Source organism: Nuphar pumila, chromosome 1, assembly GCF_984573655.1.
Source record: "Nuphar pumila chromosome 1, dmNupPumi1.hap1.1, whole genome shotgun sequence".
In the NCBI taxonomy this organism is placed as follows: domain Eukaryota; kingdom Viridiplantae; phylum Streptophyta; class Magnoliopsida; order Nymphaeales; family Nymphaeaceae; genus Nuphar; species Nuphar pumila.
In genome coordinates, this window is record NC_143249.1 from 8,925,990 (window position 1) to 8,946,549 (window position 20,560).

A 20,560-nucleotide genomic window follows, 5' to 3' on the forward strand; every position below is an offset into this window, starting at 1 on the left:
CCAACATCTACAATAAGGCTCTGTTTGGGAGCCGGAGATAACAGGGGAGATAAAATTTAATGAGGGTTTAATTAATGCAACCTACCCTCACAGGTGGGATCCCCGTTTTGGCAGATGAGGATGGTGTTGAGAATGGAGAAGGCAGTGGAGATGGGTTATTTTCAACTACATCCTCATGAGGATGTTGTTGACAACACCAGCCTCATCTCCCATTTTCTTCTCCGCTCCCATCACCCCTCATCTCCTCTCCAACAATGGCTCCCAAACAGAGCCTAATTTAGATTCCATCTCAACAAGAGATAATATAACTTGTACAAACCAAATATCTACCATGTTTTGCTTCTTTTGTGAACCACAATTGTCTTCAGCAATCATGCACAAGATTCTTACCCTAGAAAAGAACAAAGTCAAACAACCAAACCTTAATGGTAGTTTAACATGCAAATCAAATTGTACAGACGAAACATGACAGAATCCAGTAACCAACTTGGTTCATAGCAATCTAATCAAATCCAGCATCTGACCATCATAATTCTTGGGTAATTTTCCATAAAAAATAATAAGCATTCATGATAAACACAAAATCCTTTTGTTCATTTACAGCTTACATCAGGTCAAAAGAATAAAGACGTCCTTACAGCTAGCAACTTTTGTTCTCTTGCTATCATCTAGCATCATCATTCCTCACTGTCTGTGCTCTTTCTATGTTTCTTTGTATGCGGTGCTGCCAGTTGAAGTTGACACAGTGTTGAAAGGCTGCACACTATCATTGCCAGATAAGAGCAACACAACCTAAACTGTGTGTGATACATCTGTGCCCCACACGTGCCCACATTTGCACAATATTAACAAAGGTTCACTGGCATAAAAAATGAGAATGGAAGTCTATCCTTCCATGCCAGCTATCTTTTTCATGCAGTGGCTGCATGAAATTAAGTTATGGTGAATAAAAACAATATAGGGAGTACCATTCACCTTGTAATTTTTAGCGAGCACCTATCAGACCCTTACAGACCAGACTAGAAAGGTCCTATGTCTCCATGATTTTCATCAGAAAAACCATCTCTAGTGCAACCTCCTTGCACTGCAGGTACCTATTCTCCTCCACTATGTCAGTAATCAAATTGAGCAAAACTGGGCGCTGTGTATCTGAGAATGTAAGCTCACGAACCCTAGCAACCCATTTTGCAGCTTCCCACACACCAAACCTGTCAGTCAAGAATGGTGAATATAAGAACCAATAGGAGCGAACTGCATGTAATCAAGAAGCACATGTAAAAGAAAATTAATTAAGAAGTGAAGCAAATAAAGAAAAAAAATGAAGATTAACAAATAGATAAAAACTAAGATCAAGAAATCAAAAGGAGCGAGCCACAGAAATGCAAAAAAGTGAACCTCCGGAAGGCCTCCAGATATGAGAAAAAAAAGTTGAAAAAAGAGAATACAGTCTTGCTTTGAAACTTGAGATTTGGGGTATGTTTCTACTTGGGACAGATATTGAAGCACGGTGACTTCTGGGTGTACCAGAATACCTGGCTACTTGGATATCATGCATGGCAGAGGAAAAGTGAGAGAAATAATCAACATGCTCAATACCATGGTTGCCAGTTGAGGAAGCGGGAGCGGGAAGCGATACGGGAAGCGGGAGCGGGAAGCGAGGCACTTTCAAAATTTTAGGAAGCGGGGAAGCGTGGGACCACTTAGGAGCGATTCGGGAAGTGTCTCGGAAGCGACCTAGGAAGCGTCTCGGAAGCGACCTAGGAAGCGTCTCGGAAGCGAGGGGGAAGCGAAAAAAATAAAAATAAAAAATAAAAAATACAAAAAATTGAAAAAAACAGGGGAAGCGAGGGGGAAGCGTGGGGGAAGCGAGGGGGAAGCGTGGGGGAAGCGTGATGGGAAGCGCGCTTCCCATTAAAGGGAAGCGCGTCCCCCATTAAAGGGAAACGCGTCCCCCATTAAAGGGAAACGCGCTTCCCAAAAAAGGGGGACGCTTCCCCCCACGCTTCGGAAGCGCGACGTTTCGCGCTTCCGAAGCGCGCTTCGGGGAAGCGCGCTTCCCCTTTTAGCTAGGCGCTTCCGGTAACTCTGCTCAATACTAGGAAAGCTGATCACCACTGCAAGTCAAATGTCAATTAAGAGTCATGCATTACAACAGGTGCTTAATTTGGAGGGGATTTACATAATGATATAGATCATGTCCAGACATGGCATTAGCATAATGGAGAATCAAGACAAATAAGCACCTAGTATCCATACAGTATGGTACAAATTTGACAAAAATTATCAGCCCATATTCTTCAAAAGATGATATTCAAACATCCGTACATCCTAAAATAAGCTAACACAGTGCAACAACAACGAAAATGTAAGGTAATTTTGTAGTAATTTAACAAAAACAATAATAAACACAAAAAAGACATAAGTAGACGGAGAAGAATCTTGCCTGGTGTTTAAGGATGATGTCACCAAGACTGCTGGATAAAGCATGTCCTTTTTAATATTATCATATGGTGAGTACTCTCGTATTGCCCGAAATTCTTCAAAATTTCCAGGATACCCAAATTCTTCATAGTCAGCTGGTGAAAGCGGTAACACTGGATACAGCAAGGTGTTGCAAGCATCTAAAAATGGAACCTGACAGCATCATAAAATATTATTCATATATAAAATGGGACACTGCAAAAAATACGAGCACAAATCACAAGATGTGCAAGCAACATTTAGGCTCTGATAGGGAGCCTTGAATGGGAGGTGGGCTGTGGTTTCCCCAACACCATCTGCTGTTTGAGAGCAGTGCTTTGTGGTTTCCATAACACACTAGGATGTTTTTGAGCAGTGTTTTGCAATTTCTCCAACACCCTCCGTTGTTTAGGAGAAGTAGGGTTGCCAAAACATTAGTTTGGGGATGGAGTTAGCAACCTGAACACTGCATTTCAACACCATTCACAGGAAGATGCTTTTGGCAACTTCATCCCCAACACCACACTTTGGCAAAACCATATCTTGGCAACACATGGAAATGGTATTCCATCCCAATGCAAGGCTCCCAAACAGAACCTTCTTTTGTCAGCTGGGCCAAGGGAAAAAATTCCCCATCACCAACCGCATGTTGGCAGGTTTCTGGTTGGTAGCCTTAATAAATGAATATGAAACAAGTTACACCTTGAGAAAACAACAAAAAACGTTCTGAACTACATCCATCCTTTAGGAGAATAATCAGTTATTCCTATTCAAGGACAGCATCTATCCTTCTATGAATTTCAAAACCCACCACCACATCTCTGTGCTTGAAGTTGAAAATTATGGCTAATACAAACTCAATGAAAGTTAAGTAAAGCAGTAGGGACAACTACCAAATGATGAAAAGTACTTGACTAAAATAAGCTCCAAGTCCTAAGCCACCTAGAAACTCAACCATTTGTTCAACTTTGACTGGACTGCTCCAGTCAGTACTGAGTCGTCATGAACATGATCATTTATAATCATATCTCTACAAATTGGTTTAATCTCCATCCAGGATGACTCAAACCTAACCATCCAACACCCCGACTAATGAACCAAAGTTCCTTTTCCAGCATCTGTGACCATCACAGGAAGAGTGACCAATTTTAAGTGTACTTGGTTGTCTATTAATCTATGACCAGAAAGGAACAGATTCTCAAGACCAAAAGCTTGAAAAACTACAAAAACCTTCAAGATTGCAGCACGAAAGAGATCTGGGTGCATATTAATGGCTGCCGCAACAAGAAGCCCACCAGCGCTATAACCCCAGCCAGAAAGTTTGTTTTGATGTACAATTTCCTTATCCATCAGGAATTTAGCACAAGCAATATAATCATGCACTGAGTTGAGTTTATTCAAACGCCTCCCATCATGATGCCACCTTTTTCCTTTACCGCCACCACCCCTAGAAACAAATAATTCAAATCAGTATACTGCATTTTTGCTAGAGAAAGCAAAAGAAAGATGTTTTTTAATATGCACTTTTAACCAGTTGACTCAAGCTTCACACCATGTCAGCAACATAGTAACATAAACCTCTAACTAAAAGTCAATGCAGAAAATCGGTAATGATGAAAAAAATGAAAAAGGACAAAGTTGAGAAAATCAGTTTAGAAAATATCCCAGACAAACATTCTTCATAGGGCAATTACCATGCTTTAAAGTTAGTTTTTTTGGCTCCAAATACTTGAGTGATGGCAATGTTAGTTTTGGGACGTAAAAGAATAGTTTTGGGACATAAAAGAACTAAATCCTGAAACATTTTCCATTAGTATGAATTATGGAAGTACTAAAAACAAAAAAAAAAATGGTACGTCAATTGGACTACATTTCTACAATTTGTATCTATTTGAACCATATCTCAGAATAGTTGACTGCAAACTGGATAGGATCAGTACAAGCGACCATATCCAACACATAAATATGTTACACTAAGAACTGGGAAACAAGAAGCAAACTTCAGGCATCAAAGTCTGAAAAAATCTAGCCTATGGAAGCCTCTACATAGGAACCAAACGTCCTCAAGGCATCTCAAGAAAACATAATGTGTACGTAGTGCATGCCATTTAAGTACATGTCAACACTGATGGAGCCAATAAAGATCCTTGATACAATATGACCGATTCTGTAGGATACACCCCTGTTTACATTCATACAGCTATGGGTGGTAGCCAAGCTAGCAAACCTTCACTCAGGAATATATTCACTGATATTTGTAGCAGCAATAGGTTAACTGAAAATGATGATCTTTCCATTAGATCTTAAGAATTTATGAGAAAAATAAGCAATATAAAGTTGGAAAATAAATTTAAAAAAAATCATTGATTTGCTGAAATAATAAAAAAAAAGAAACAAAAAGATAAAACAAGATTTTATGAAAATGACATGTAAAATAGAGAAAATCATACAATGGTACATGCAAAATAATCATGATAAGCAAATGGTTCCCAGAGACATTATAATAAAATATATGGATAGTTTCAAAATTCACATCCCTGTTTATTTGCACATAAGGGAAATTACACAATGATAAAGCAGCTTGGTGGCAGTTTTTACCAAGAACTTCGCTTATTTATTATCTCCCAAAGTTATATTCACTACAAGTGACAGGCTGGGAGTACTGTTTAGAGGTGGGCAATGGGCCGGGCCTGGGCCAATAAAATAGGTCCCAGGTCGGCCTGAACAGGGATTTTGGCCTGGCCCAGCCTAACCTGTTAATTTTTCTTTTACTTTAGGTAAGGGACGGGTAGGGTTTTTAATTTTTGTTTTCAGTTTCATTTTTCTTTTTTGTTTTCAGGCTGCGGCCTTCACCCCTTCCCATCTCACTCGCGGTTGTGGTCTCGACGGCGACACTTGAGAAGACTCCGGGCATAGGAGATCGTGCTCTCGAAGGAGGCCCTCACTAGTCGCCCCAACAGACGCAGTGCAGGCTACGCCCTTCCCATCCCGCAGTTGTTGTGGCCTCACCGATGACACTCGAGAAGGCTCTAGGGGCAGGCGGTCGTGCTCTTGGAGGAAGACCTCGCCAGTCGCCCCAGAGGCCCACCCTTCCCCTCTCATGACCACTTCCCATGCCCACCCCAGCCTGTGGTATTGTTGGTGACACTCTCTCTTCAAAATTCCTATATTGTTCTTGTTCCTGTTTATCGGTATTATTGTGCTTAAGTAGTGTGCTATGCCTATAACAATTATGGTCCTGCCGAGTGCCAACCATGATCTTTGACAAAGCATCTTGTACTATCCAATGCATCGTGTTGTGCACAACATGACTGCTGGTAGAGAGATCTCATCGATAGTTGCATACAATCTGGCACATTCTCTACTTTAAGGGTCATTGCCGCATTGGTGTTCAAGTATTGGCAGAATGCTTGAGTGGGGATCATGTTCTCATTGCAGATGAACCATGTAGTGTGCCCAAGAGGCGTTTGTATGTAGCAGTTTTCTATGGGTCTTTGAAGTCTATGCCTCTTAATTTCTTATTAGCGCTTATATGTTTATGTTCAACTGCAACTTCTTGTCACCCTTCCATTTTTACTGCAATTTTATTAATCTGATTCTCTTTATTTAAACCAGAGTTACCGGAAGCGCCTAGCCTAGTGGGGAAGCGCACTTCTCCGAAGCGCGTTTCTGAAGCACGAAACGTCGTGCTTCCGAAACGCGTTGGGAAACGCCAAATTTTGATAGGAAACGCGCTTCCCCCCTTTTTCATTTTTTTTATATTTTTATTTTTTTTTCTCTTTTTTCACTTCCCCTCGCTTCCTCCTCGCTTCCTAGGTCGCTTTCGAGACGATTCTGAAAAAGTGTGTTTAGGGTCTGGTTATCACATCAGACCCGGGTTCCTTGTTCCTTTTTTAATGTACAACTTGTATAGCTTTATTTCATTTTGGATCTGGATATTATACCAGACCCGGACCCATAATGTACACTCACATATTAATACATTGTTTAGGTCACGATTTCAGTGATTGAAATCGTGACAGCCGCAGCTCCCCTTCCTCTATTCTTTTCTCTTTCTCTCAACGTAGGTTCTAGAGAAGATTTTAACATGGTATCAAAGCCGAGATCCATCCAGGGGTTGAAGAGGCTTCCAAAAGGTGCGACATATCAAAGGTTTGAGGATTCCTTCATCTCTTATCTTCTTCTCTTCTTCAGTTTTCTCCTTCCTCCATCTCCATCTCTCGTTTCTCCGCTTCTTCATCTCTAGTTCCCTTTTGGTGGATTCACGCCTCACGTGAATCCCTAAGTTCACATGTGAGGAGTTCACATGAATCTTGGTTCACGAAAATCATGTGTCAAAAAAGGAGAGGGAAAACTCGTTTCATGTGAACCTCCTGTTTCACGTGAAACGCTAAGGTCGACCCACAACCCAACCTCTTCTTCATCTGTTTTTTTTTTTCTTCAGATCTGGTGCACCAGATCTATGCCCTCTGCGCATTTTCCCCTGCATATCTCTTTTCTTTTCCACTTGGACTGGATATCCAAATCTGACCGTGAAGTTACGTCAGATCTGAGATATTAAAATTCCTTTGTTATCCAGACCTGTTGTGTGACAGTTTTTTTTTTATTATTTGATTCGATTCTCATTTTTTTTAAGTGTCCTCTCTGGCAACATATTTCTTCTCGCTGCCACAGGTGGCATTCACATTGAAAATACAGTCAGCCGCAAAAAAAAAACTCTATTCGTGTGAGAAATCCCATTGCTTAAATATCAAACCTTATAAAAAGGTGGAAGCGAAAACTTAGATCTTTTTTTTTTCTGACAGCCTCTGGTCGCCAATCTTTGAAGGTTACTCAGCCAAAAGAAAAAAGGCGATCAGCAAATCTCTCTGGCAGTAGACTGGGACTTCGTGAATACCCCTGTTAAAATTCCTTTCTTCATGGATCTTCATTCTTCTCCATCGAATCTTTCTTCGAGTTTCCTCAATCAACTTGTTTCTGAAAAGTTAACCACCTCAAACTTCTTGATTTAGAAGAGACAAATCATCCCTTTTATAAGGAGCCAAGGTCTCTTAGGTCACCTGGATGGAACCACTCCAGTCCCGCTAGAATTTGTTACGAGAGAAGAAAAAGATGGCAAAGGGGAAAGTTCAATTGTGTATGTCAAAAATATAGAGTACCTCAACTGAGAAAGGAAAGATCAATCAGTGGTTGCATACACCACTTCTACCCTGTCTCAAGAGGTCCTTGTTGCAATTCCCGAAAATTGTACAGACCTGCAACTTTGGGAGAGATTGGTTCAGACATATTCACAAGTTTCACAGGCGAGGATGGTTTTTCTCAAAAGGAAATTTCAGTTGCTGAGAAAAGATTTCATGACCATCATGAAATATCTAAACAAGATGAAGACTATCACAGACCAACTTGCAGTTATATGATGTGCGGTGAGTGACAGTGATATGGTGCAACAAACTCTGAGTGGATTGGAATCCGACTACAGTATGATCGTCACTTAACTATTGTGTCAGCCTGCACTTCCTACCTTTGATGAGTTACGAGCTAAATTAATTCAGTATGAAATGACTCTGAAAGGTTTTTCTGAAGAAACTCATGTTCATACAAATTCTCAAGAAGTTTTTGCCATAGGGGTGACTTACGGTCGATGACGAGGGCGAAGAGGACAAGGGTGAAGTGGACACGGAGGACGTGGATTGCTCTCCACTCCAAATATGTTGATTCATGCTCAGGGACAAAGATCCATCCCCACTTGTTTCCTTTGTAATAAAAGGGGGCATATCAAGGCGAATTGTTGGCACAATCCAGAAAATAAAGGAAAGGCTCCACAGGCAGAACCCAAAAGAAAGTCTACCAGTATTAGTAACAGTGGAGAGATTAAAGATTTGCTGATATCCGCCTTATCAGAATTGAAATTAAAGCAGAATGATCAAGGCACTTGGTTCGTTGACTCAAGGGCAGCAACTCACGTGACTGGTGATGAAGGTAAATTTTCTAATCCTATTGCTTATTTTGGCAAAAGTAAAATTTTCACTGGAGATGGATCCCACCATCCTGTTTCCCATATTGAAAAAACTGTCATTCCTATGTCACATTCTACTCTTGAGCTTTTTGATGTCCTACATGCTCCCAACATCAAGAAAAATATTGCCTATGTTTCTAAACTTGTTGATGATAATCATGCTTCAGTCGAATTCACTCCCTTCTCTGTGCAGGTTAAGGACCTTCGCACGAGGGAAACATTCGTTGAAGGAAAGAGACATTGTGGGAGTCATTTTATTGAGAAACTTGTTTCTAATAATCTCATGTCTCAATGTGGATGAGAAAAATCAGAAGTGTTCCAGTTGTCTTTTATGCAAAAGTCATGTATTGTCGTTTCATTCTATTAATAAGAGAGCTTCAAAACTTATTAAGGTAATTTGTTCTGATGTATGGAGACCTACCCCAGTTGCCTCTAGATCTGGAAGCAGATACTACCTAATCTTTGTTGATAGTTATTCCCGATACACCTGGATATATTTCATAAAAAATAAGTCGGAAGTTTTCCTTTTGTTTCAAAATTTTCTTTCCTTAGTAAAAAATCAATTCTCTGAGTCCATCCAATTCTTTCGATGTGATGGAGCTGGAGAGTTCTAATCTAGTGACTTTATTTCTTTTCTTCAAAATAATGGGATAGTAAGAAGGGTGTCCTGTCCACACACCCCTCAACAAAATGGGATTGCTGAGCGAAAACATAGGCATATCGTTGAAAGTGCCATGAGTATGTTCCATGATAGTAACCTTCCCACCAATCTGTGGACAAAAGCCTTTCATTCGGCTGAACATGTGATAAATAGACTGCCCATGGTTGTCCTGGAAAATAAGTCTCCTTATTAATGTCTTTTTAACTCCGCCTGTGTATAACTGTTTAGTTATACACTACCGGTCCCAAGCCTGGATAAAGGAGGAGGGTTGCGGTAGGCCAGTGACAACCAACATAAAAACTTAGTCATACCCTATGAATATGAACCAATATGAGAATTTCATTGGGGCGTTCCCTACTGAGCGACGTGTTGTACTCTATAGGCCCGGAGGCAGTGATAAATGGGCAAGGGTTGCTAGGTCGTCGCCCAGAAGCGACACGTCACACCGGCGCCCGGGTGTGGTGTCAAATAGGCAAGGGTTCCCTCACTTTGTTGGACGGGTGGGAGTAAAGAAGTTAGTCCAAGACCATAAAATTAGGTTAGCCACTTGGAACATAGGCTCTTTAACTGGTAAGTTGGTAGAGTTAGTAGATGTTATGTGTAGGAGAAAGATGAATATTTTATGTCTACAAGAGACCAAATGGGTAGGTGAGAAAGCAAAAGTGATAGAACCTTGAGGATATACGATTTGGTATTCAGGAATAAATAGGAATAGGAATGGAGTAGAGATTGTTATGAGTCGTGAGTTTATAGATAATGTAGTTGAGGTCTGTAGGAAGGGTGATAGGATTTTACTTATTAAATTAGTATTAGGTACGAATATTATTAATATTATTAGTGTTTATGCACCTCAAGTAGGTTTAGATGATTCCATTAAACGTCAATTTTGGAAAGATTTAGACGGAGTAGTACAAGGGATATCTTATGGAGAAAAGCTTTTCATCGGCGGTGACCTTAATGGACATGTAGGCATTAATAGGGATGGATTTGAGAGTATCCATGGAGGCTATGGTATAGGAGAAAGAAACGAAAGTGGAGAAAGGATTTTAGATTTTGGTTTGTCCTATGATATGATCTTATCAAACACTTGGTTTAGGAAGAGGGAGTCTCATCTAGTAACATTTAAAAGTGGGGTTAATACGAGTCATATAGATTTTTTACTACTTAAAAAGAGAGAAAGGAGTTGTTGCATCGATTGTAAGGTTATACCGGGAGAAAGTGTAGCTACACAACATAGAGTCTTAATTTTAGATCTTAGAATTAGACAATGCCGCAAAAGGGATAGACATAAGATAGATCCTAGAATTAAGTGGTGGCCATTGAAAGGAGCTAAACAAGGAATGTTTGTAGAGCAGGTAGTTAAGGAAGCTGATTGGTGTCTCGAGGATGATTCAGAATCAATGTGGAATAAGATAGCAGGTGGCATGAGAAAGGTGGCTAAGGAGGTACTGGGTGAGTCTAAAGGCAGTGCACCGCTAGGTAAGGATACATCATGGTGGAACAAGGATGTCAAATTAGCTATTAAGGTTAAAAGAGTGTTATAGAAATCTAAGTAAGAGTCGGGATAATGAGAATTTGGAGAAGTATATGATAGCAAAGAAGGAAGCTAAAAAAGTAGTTCGAAACGCGAGGGATAAGGTACATAAGGAGGTTTATGACAAGTTGGATACCAAAGATGGCGAGAAGGATATTTATAAGCTTGCAAAGATGAGAGATAAGAAATCGAGGGATCTGAGTATGGTTAGATGTATCAAAGATGAAACGCAAAGGGTTTTAGTCAAAGATGAGGAGATTAAGGAGAGATGAAAAGATTATTTTGATAAGCTATTTAATGGAAGTCATGCTCAGGATCTTGGAGACTTCTCCATTCCTTTTCATGAGATGAATCGTGACTTCATGCGCAAGATTCAAAAAAAAAAAAATAACGAGGCTTTGAAGAAAATGAAATCAAGAAGGGCAGTTGGCCCAGATGGTATACCTATCGAGGCTTGGAAATGCTTGGGAGAGAAAGGTTTAGAATGGTTGACAAATCTTTTTAACAAGATTTGGCGGACAAATAAGATGCCTATTTAGTGGAGGAAGAGTACTTTGGTGCCTCTATATAAGAATAAAGGTGATATACAAGATTGCACAAACTATCATGGTATAAAACTCATGAGTCATACTATGAAACTTTGGGAGAGGGTGATTGAGTCTAGGTTGAGGAAGGTTGTCATGATATCGGAGAATCAATTTGGTTTTATGCCTAGAAGATCAACTATGAAAGCTATACATCTTCTTAGACAACTTATTGAGAGATATAGAGAGAGAAACAAAGATTTGCATATGGTTTTTATTGATTTGGAGAAGGCATACGATAGAGTACCTAGGGACGTTCTCTGATGGATAATGATGAAGAAAGGTGTTTCCCTCAAGTACATTAGTATAATTAAAGATATGTATGAAGGAGTAGTAACCAATGTCCGCACTTATGGAGGGGTGACAACTAATTTTCCTATAACGGTTGGGTTACATAAAGGATCTGCTTTAAGCCCTTTCCTATTTGCTATAGTGATGGATGAGCTTGCGAGATCAATTCAAGAAAATGTGTCGTGGTGTATGTTGTTTGCTGATGATATTGTTTTGATTGATGAGTCTAGAGCTGGGGTTAATGCTAAGTTAGAATTATAGAGACAGACATTGGAAGCAAGAGGTTTTAAGTTGAGTAAGAGTAAGACAATATATGGAATGTCAGTTTAGTAAGCAACGAAGTAGTGATGGGAGTGTAGTGAAGCTTGGTGAGCAAGAAATACCGGTGGATGATTGTTTCAAATATTTGAGATCTATCATTCAAAAGTATGGAGAAATTGATGGAGATGTAAATCATAGGATAAAGGTTGGATGGATGAAATGGAAAAGTGCAACTGGAGTGTTGTGCGATCGTAGAATGCCATTGCAGTTGAAGGGAAAGTTTTATAGGACGACTATTAGGCCCGCTTTACTATATGGTACGGAATGTTGGGCTGCCAAAAGACATCATATTCAAAAAATGAGTGTAGCTGAGATGCGTATGCTTAGATGGATGTGTGAAAATACAATAAAAGATAAGATTCAGAACGAGGAGATACGTAAGAAGGTAGGCGTTGCACCCATTGAAAATAAGATGAGAGAGAATCGTTTACGGTGGTTTGGACATATTCGGCGAAGGCCTAATGATGCTCCAGTTAGAAGGATGGAGAAATGGGAAAATATATTAGTTAATGGAGGTCAGGGTAGGCCTAAGAAGACTTGGATGGAGATGATAGGAAAGGATATGAATGCTTTGAACCTCACCGAGGACATGGCATTGGATAAAAATGATTGGAGAAGGATTCGTGTGGAAGACCCAGAATGATTTTCTTTTTTGGTTCATATCGCAGACCCCAATTGTTTTGGGATGAAGGCATAGTTGTTGTTATTACTGTCTTTTTGGAGCTCATCCTAGTTATTATGATTTGCGTGCCTTCGAATGTATTTGTTATGTGCACATTGATCGGTCTCTAAGAAACAAGTTTCAGGACAAGGCTCAGAAGTGTAGATTTGTGGGATATGTAGACGACTACAAAGGATATAGGTGTTATGATCCCGCCAACAGGCGTATCAGAATCTCAAGAAATGTTATCTTTGATTAACAAAATTTTCATCACAAAACTGGCACAACGGATATGTCCCCTACCATCACCGAAGTTTATTATCCTTGGCTGAATTTCAAACTTTTTGCTAGTTCCAATGAAGTCTGTTCTCCAGATTGTGGACAACGGGAAGAAGAAACCTCTGAGACTATTGGCACATCGAGATCACAGAATGGGAAAGAAATACCATCTGTACCGGACAGATACAAGAGCATTTGTTATACTAGACAGAGAACGACAACGCAAGATCTTTCAAATCACACCTCAGCAGCTGCACCTACTTCCTCTCATACTCTTGAGGTCAGAAGATCCAATCGCGTACGACACCCTATTGATAGGTGGGTCAGCTATAACAATTTCTCCTTGGATTTTCAACTCTTCTTAACTGCCCTGAATAAAGAAGATGAACCTATCATGTACTATTAGGCAGCCACTTCTACCAAATGGGTAGAAGCCATGAATGATGAAATGCAAGCCTTACATGAATGTGGAACCTGGGAAATCGTTCTCAGACCACCTGACAAAAATGTTGTTGAATGCAAATGGGTCTACAAAATAAAGTATAAACCAGATGGAACCATCGAACGATATAAGGCAAGACTGGTGGCAAAAGGGTTTACTCAAAAAGCAGGGCAAGACTATGATGAAACCTTCAACCCAGTGGTGAGAATGGGAACAATTCAAATTATTCTTTCGTTGGTCGTTGAACATGGATGGAAGCTGAGTCAACTTGATGTAAAGAATGCATCCTTGCATGGGGATTTGAAGGAGGAAGTCGACATGGAACAACCCCCTAGATATCAAGAGCAAAATTGCAAAACACATGTGTGCAGGCTAAAAAGAGCTATCTATGGCCTAAAACAAGCCTCGCGTTCTTGGTTTGACAGCTTCTCTCTTGAGATTCAAAAGCATGGGTTTTTACGCTCTCTACTGGATCACTCATTATTCATTTTTAGAAGTCAGAATGTGATCACTCTATTATTAATTTATGTTGATGATATAGTTATCACAGGAAACTCTGAAGGTCAAATCAAGGAAGTGAAAAACCTATTAGGTCAAAGGTTCAAGATGAAAGATCTCGGGGCCTTGCGCTATTTTCTTGGCATAGAAGTTGATAGACAGGCTCATGGCTTGACTCTCACTCAGCACAAGTATACGATAGATGTTCTCAGCAGGGCAGGTATGAAAGACTGCAAACCTTTAGCCACTCCAAGTGTGCTCCACAAAAAATTAAGTACTCATGATGAAGACCTGTGTGAGGATCCCACCAGGTACCGCAACCTAATAGGAATGTTGCAGTATCTCACATTTACTCGACCTAATATTGTTTATTCAGTTAATCAAGTGTCTCAATTTATGCATGCACCACGTACCAGACATATGGAGGTGGTTAATAGGATACTCAGATATCTGAAAGGGACCATTGAAGATGGGTTGATATATTCTCCACAGTCGTCTGGTAAGGATGTGTGTGAACTTACTGTATATTGTGATGCAGATTGGGCAGGAGATCCTGATGAGCGAAGATCTACGGTCAGGATATTGTGTCTTTATTGGAAGAAATTTAGTCTCTTGGAGTAGTAGAAAGCAAAAGGCTGTTGCTAGATCAAGCACTGAAGTTGAGTATAGATCCATGGCTACCGCTACTACCGAAGTCACCTGGGTCAGGCATTTACTAACTGAAGTGGGAGAAACGATCTCTCTGTCTACCTTGTTGTGTGACAATCAAAGTGCTCTCAATATGTCATTTAATCCAGTACATCACAGTTGCGCTAAGCATATTGAGATCGATCAACATTTTGTGAGATAAAAAGTTGAAGAAAAAGAGATCGAGCCTGAGTTTGTCAATACTGAAAGACAAGTTGCAGACATTTTTACAAAGGGCTTGACAAAAGATCACTTTTAGACGCTTAAAGGCAAGTTGTTCATGGTTCAAAACCATGATCAACTTGAGGGGGGGTGAAAAACTGTGTTTAGGGTCTGGTTATCATATCAGACCCGAGTTCACAGACCCGAGTTCCTTGTTCCTTTTTTAATGTACAACTTGTATAGCTTTATTTCATTCCGGATCTAGATATTATACCAGACCCGGACCCATACTGTACACTCACATATTAATACATTGTTTAGGTCACGATTTCAGTGATTGAAATCGTGACAGCCGCAGCTCCCCTTCCTATATTCTTTTCTCTTTCTCTCAAAGCAGGTTCTAGAGAAGATTTTAATAGATTCTTGATTCACTTTTAAGTCGTCCCACGCTTCCTGCTTCCTAAAATTTTGAAAGTGCCTTGCTTCCTGCTTCCGCTTCCGCTTCCCGTATCGCTTCCCGCTCCCTCGACTGGCAACCATGATTTAAACTACTAAAGAATTGAAAGTTGTCTTCATTATTTATGATGACAAGGACTTATTAAATGCTCAATGTCTTATATATTCAAGCAAGAAAACTATTTTTGTTTAAAATAATATATAAGTACTAAGATAAGTCAGAGGTATGGTGTTAGTATTCAAGGTCAAGATGGATAAGTTAGTATTCAAGGTCAAGAATTCATGTGATAACCTTTCATGCTCGATAATGTTTTTGAGTGCATCACTAAGCACCATCCCACTCGTGCTAAATGTGGTTTCAGATGGCACTGATGAAATAGGAATAGAAAAAATGTCCCGTGCTATTTTTGAAATGATGGGGTATTTGTCTAAATTCATCTTCCACCACTTCAAAATGTCAACTGCTTAATTCCTTTTCTTTTTTTCATTGGCACCAATGGATCTTCTAAATACAATACTATATCTGACTTCATGGGTTGACTACTCTCGTTTTGCTTACAATATTCAACAATACCAGCTACACGAGATCATCATCATCAATCACCACATTAACATTGTTACTAGTTGATTTCATATGTGATACAAAAGTAGTAGCACCATTTGTTTCATACTCCATATATAAGTGATCTAATGCACCCTTCACAGTCTGAACATGTTCTTTACTGTCATTCCCATACATTATTTGATAAATGTATTCCACTGACAAGAACTTGAAGTGAGGATCCAACACCACAACAAGTGCCAAAAAACTCATTTATTCTATTCCAATACTTGTCAATTTTTTTCTCCATTGTAAAAGCTACATTCTTTAAAATTTCATGATCTGGAGTACTTGAACATTCACTTTCAAAATGAATGTGCAAATTGCATATTTCATGAAGAAAAAAATGAGTTGGCACATGCTTGAATCCTAAAACAACAAGTGTAATATGATAAATACTCCTAAAAGTTTGTAAAGCTTTTCAACTACATCCCATGCATACAAAGATGAAAAACCCTTAAATTCAGAAGAATCTTTATACTTCAACCACATTTCTTTATATTGTATAACACATTTTAACATAGAAAAGTGGAATTTCATCTAGTCTCAACATCATAACATAATTACTTTGTTATGGAATATAGAGCGTTGATATGCACTCATAGTGGTTCAAGCATTGACAATAGTTCCTAACATTTTTTTTTGCATTCCACTTTTATTTTCAGTTTCTCGGTATTATAGAGCTATTCTAGCAAGATTAAATGTTGTAAAAATGACATCCAAAGATCAAACTCGTTAAAGTGATCAGTAAGCTTTGATTATTTTCTTATTTTTTCAATACAAATATATAAGAAGCTCATGTTAACTTAATCTAATATACTTTGATTATTTATTTTGATGTAAGAAAATCGATAAAGTTGGTAGTGAAGTTGTTGACAGCTCTAGCAAATCAAATGCATAAAAAAGAACTTTGAAAGTATAGAAAAATTGTGTAAAGGACTTTGATGAAAATGAAAATGTAATAGCTAAGCACCTTATTTGTGAGAAGAATCTTAGTGTTGCTAGTGCAAACAAGTCAATCATATAAGAAGGCATTTGGAGTCTTGCAAGAAGAAATTGGCTAGACAACAAGAAGCAAGCCAACAAAAACTTTTACTTTTTAAAGGGAGCACTCTATTGGTAACTTCTAAATTATCATAGAGCATACTAAAAAATTATATGCTACTGCTATTATTATGCATGAGCTTCCTTCAAGTGTTTTAGAATATCATTGTATAAACACAATATTTCAATCATACAATCAAGATTATTTTCCTGTTTATCGAAGAACATTACAAGGAAAATAATGAAAATATGACATTGAAAAGGAGAAGTTGAAGAGATTGATTCAAGCAAATGTTAAAAAGACTGTCACTCTGTGAAAATCTCTACAAAAAGAGATTGTGTGTAACACCACAATACAAGAAATACAAAGAGTGCACAAAGGCACAAAGGAGAACACTCACAAGTGCACGGATACACATGCACAAAAGCATGAAACAAAATGAACTTCAATTCATAAGTTCCCAAGAGGGGCTTTACAAAAGCATTGATATTGCATATGCTCTCACAAAAAAAGAAATGTTTACAAGGGCCACTAAGGCCTATTTATAATGCAAAAAGAAGCCACAGGGTGCAGCTCAATATGACTGTTGGAGCTGCACCCAACGGTCACATTTGTGACTGTTGGGGCAGCTCCAACAGCTATATGGAGTTGTCCCTTTCACAATAGTCAAAAAGAAAAGTGTAAAAAGATAAAGGTGTAAAAGGTAAAAGTAAATAAAAAAAGAAAAAGTAAAAATGTGCCCATTAGGGTGGCTGACACCTATTGAGTAAAAAGACTGAAATACCTCTGATGGGTATTTCAGTTTACAGTTAAAAGAGACATGATATTTTAACACTCCCCCTCAAACTTAGGGTGTCACGACCGAAAGTTTGCCAAGAAGGAAGTTAAATCTTGGAGAACACAACGCCTTGGTGAAGAAGTCTGACAGTTGATATTCTGATGTAACATAAGGAAGGTCAATGGTTTTTCTTAAATATTCTTCACGAACATAGTGGCAGTCCATCTCGATATGCTTCATGCGTTCATGAAATGTGTGATTTTTGGCAATATAGATTGCACTTTTATTATCACAACATAATTTTGTGGGCCCTTGAACTTGAATATTCATATCTTCCAACAAGTTGCGAATCCAAACAATCTCCATGGTAGTAGATGACATAGCTCTATACTCAGCTTCGGTGGATGAAAGCGATACTTTTTGTTGCTTCTTGCATCTTCAAGAGATTAATGATTCACCTAAAAAATACAGAAACCAGTGGTGAAGTGACGGTTATTTGTGTCACCTCCCCAATCAAAGTCAGTATAAGCAATTAAACTTAATTCAGACGTAGAAGATAGAAATACTCCCTTGTTTACTGTACCCTTTATGTATCTGATGATACGAAGGATGGCGCTCATAAGGACTGTAGTAGGTGCATGTTGAAATTGACTAGCAATATGTACTGCATGAGAAATATCAGGTCTGGTAATGCTGAGATACGTTAGGGATCCAACCAGTTGCCGGTAAGGTGTGGGATCTTTTAGGAGAATCCCATCATCAATCTTCATCTTTGAACCTACTATTTCAGGAGTTTCGCAGACCTTGTCATCTGTGATTCCTGATCTATCAAGAATCTCACAAGTAAGTTTAGTTTGAGACAAAAAATAGCCTCTCTGAGAATAGGCAACCTCAATTCCCAAAAAATATGTCAGAAATCCTAAGTCTGACATTTCAAATCTTGAAGTCAAAATAGATTTAATGCTCTTGATTCATTTGATATCATCACCTGTTATTAACATATCATCAACATATAACAATAATATAACAATCCCTGCATCAAATTTCTAAACAAACAATACAGTGTCAGTATAGCATGAAGTGAAACCATTTTCAGTCATTACATTGTTAAATCTATCGTGCCAAGCCTTGGGTGTTTGTTTCAGTCCATAAAGAGCTTTACGAAGACAAAGAACTTTATTTTTAGGGATTTCCATACCAGGTGGAGCATCCATGTAAACTTCTTCATTAAGATCTTCATTTAAAAAGACATTTTTGACATCCATTTGGTAAATATTTCATTTTCGAATTGAAGCAATGGTGATAAGACATCTGACAGTAACCATACGAGCTACTGGAGCAAATGTCTCTTCATAGTCAATCTCATATTCTTGACTGTACCCTTTAGCTACAAGACGAGCCTTATACCTTTCAAGAGAACCATCACTCTTAGTCTTGACCTTGAACACTCATCGACATCCTATAGTTTTCTTTCCATTGGGAAGAGATTGAAATTCCCAAGTGTTAGCTTTCTTAAGAGCTTTGAGTTCACTCTTCATGGCTTCTCTCCATTCAGTACATTGTTTGGCTTCTCCAAAAATTTTTGGTTCAAAATAAGAGTGAATGGCACTCAAACAAGCTCGATATTTAGGAGAGAAAGAATCAAAAGATACGAATCTAGAGGGAGTCCTTCTAGTTCTTTCAGTTCTCCTAAGATGAGAATCATGAGTGGAAATAGTCTCACTAGGTTCACTATATAGTTCAATAGCACTCCTAAAGGTGCTTCTATCTCTATGAGAATAAGTGATGGGTTCTCTAGATACATTTTCTTCTTGAGGGGTAGAAGGGTTAGAGTTATTGTTGATCACAACCATTTCATTTTCACTATTATATGTTGATTCATCATCACTAGAGATATCATCATCCTTAGATAAAAGGTCAAAAAGAAAGGAGTAATCGGCATTTTCTAAATGAGATTCATTTTTTTCAAAACCACTATCATTTTCCAAAAAAGTTACATTCCTTGAAACATATAATTTATCATTCTTAGAATCATAACATCGAAAACCTTTTTGAGTTTCCGAATAGCCAAGGAAAGCACAAGGAATGGCTTTTGGTGAGAGTTTATCATTTTTATCGGTAAGAACAAAGCACTTACAACCAAAAACTCTCAACCTATTATAATCGGGTTCTTTTTCATATAGAATCTCAAAGGGAGAAATTTTATCTAAATTTTTGGATGGAAGTCGATTGATAAGATAGACGGAAGCAAGAGCCGCTTCGGCCCAAAAATTTTTAGGAATATTTTGGGAAATGAGAAGGGTTCTAGTGGTTTCAATGATATGCCTATGTTTTCTTTCGGCCAAATCATTTTGTTGTAGGGTCTTAGGACACGATCTTTGATGGACAATGCCACAATCCTCAAGATATTTCTTAAACTCATTAGAGAGATATTCACCTCCGGAATCGGTCCTAAATATCTTTAAATTACTATTAAATTGATTTTTTGATCATCATATGATATGTTCTAAAACATGAAAAAACTTCATGCTTATGTTTGAGAAAATATATCCAACAATATCGTGAGAAATCATCCACAAAAATCACATAGTAAGCAAAACCACCTTTGGATATGACAGGTGTCAGTCCCCAAACATCCGAGTGAATAATTTCAAAAGGTTTAGTACTAAACATAGTTCTTGGTTCAAAAGGTATACTTCTTATTTTTTCAAGAATACAATCATTACAAGAGAAAGTATTTTTACAAAGATCTTTAACAAAATGTAGATAGGATAACTTGGTAATGTTGGGATGACCAAGTCTCTTGTGCCAAACATTTATGTCTTTATGTTGGGCCACATTACAAAAGGTGTTTTTAGGAATTTGAAGAAAGTCCACATAGTACAAGTCTCCTTTCCTAGAGCCTTCCCCAATCAATCTCCCGGATCGGTGATCCTGTATTAAACATTTATTAGATGAGAATTGAATGTTACACCCAAGGTCCGTGAGTTGAGAAACGGAAAGCAAGTTTAAATTTAATTTTGGTATAAGTCTAATTTTTGGAATAAAGAAGTTTTGGGTTTTAAAATTTCCAATTCCCTTAAT

General features: G+C 38.5%; 1 protein-coding gene across 1 annotated transcript in view; it reads right to left on the reverse strand.

Moving 5' to 3' along the window:
- Positions 1–1,030: 1,030 nt before the first annotated feature.
- The window catches only part of LOC149847896 (Prolyl oligopeptidase family protein), a 61,031-nt gene continuing 41,501 nt past the window's right edge, over positions 1,031–20,560 (reverse strand). The window contains exons 9-11 of the mRNA XM_090002654.1: positions 3,691–3,907; positions 2,444–2,634; positions 1,031–1,208 (exon numbers count right to left, since the gene is read on the reverse strand). Coding sequence (XP_089858780.1) covers positions 1,031–1,208; positions 2,444–2,634; positions 3,691–3,907 — 586 coding nt within the window. The remainder of the gene's footprint in view (positions 1,209–2,443; positions 2,635–3,690; positions 3,908–20,560) is intronic.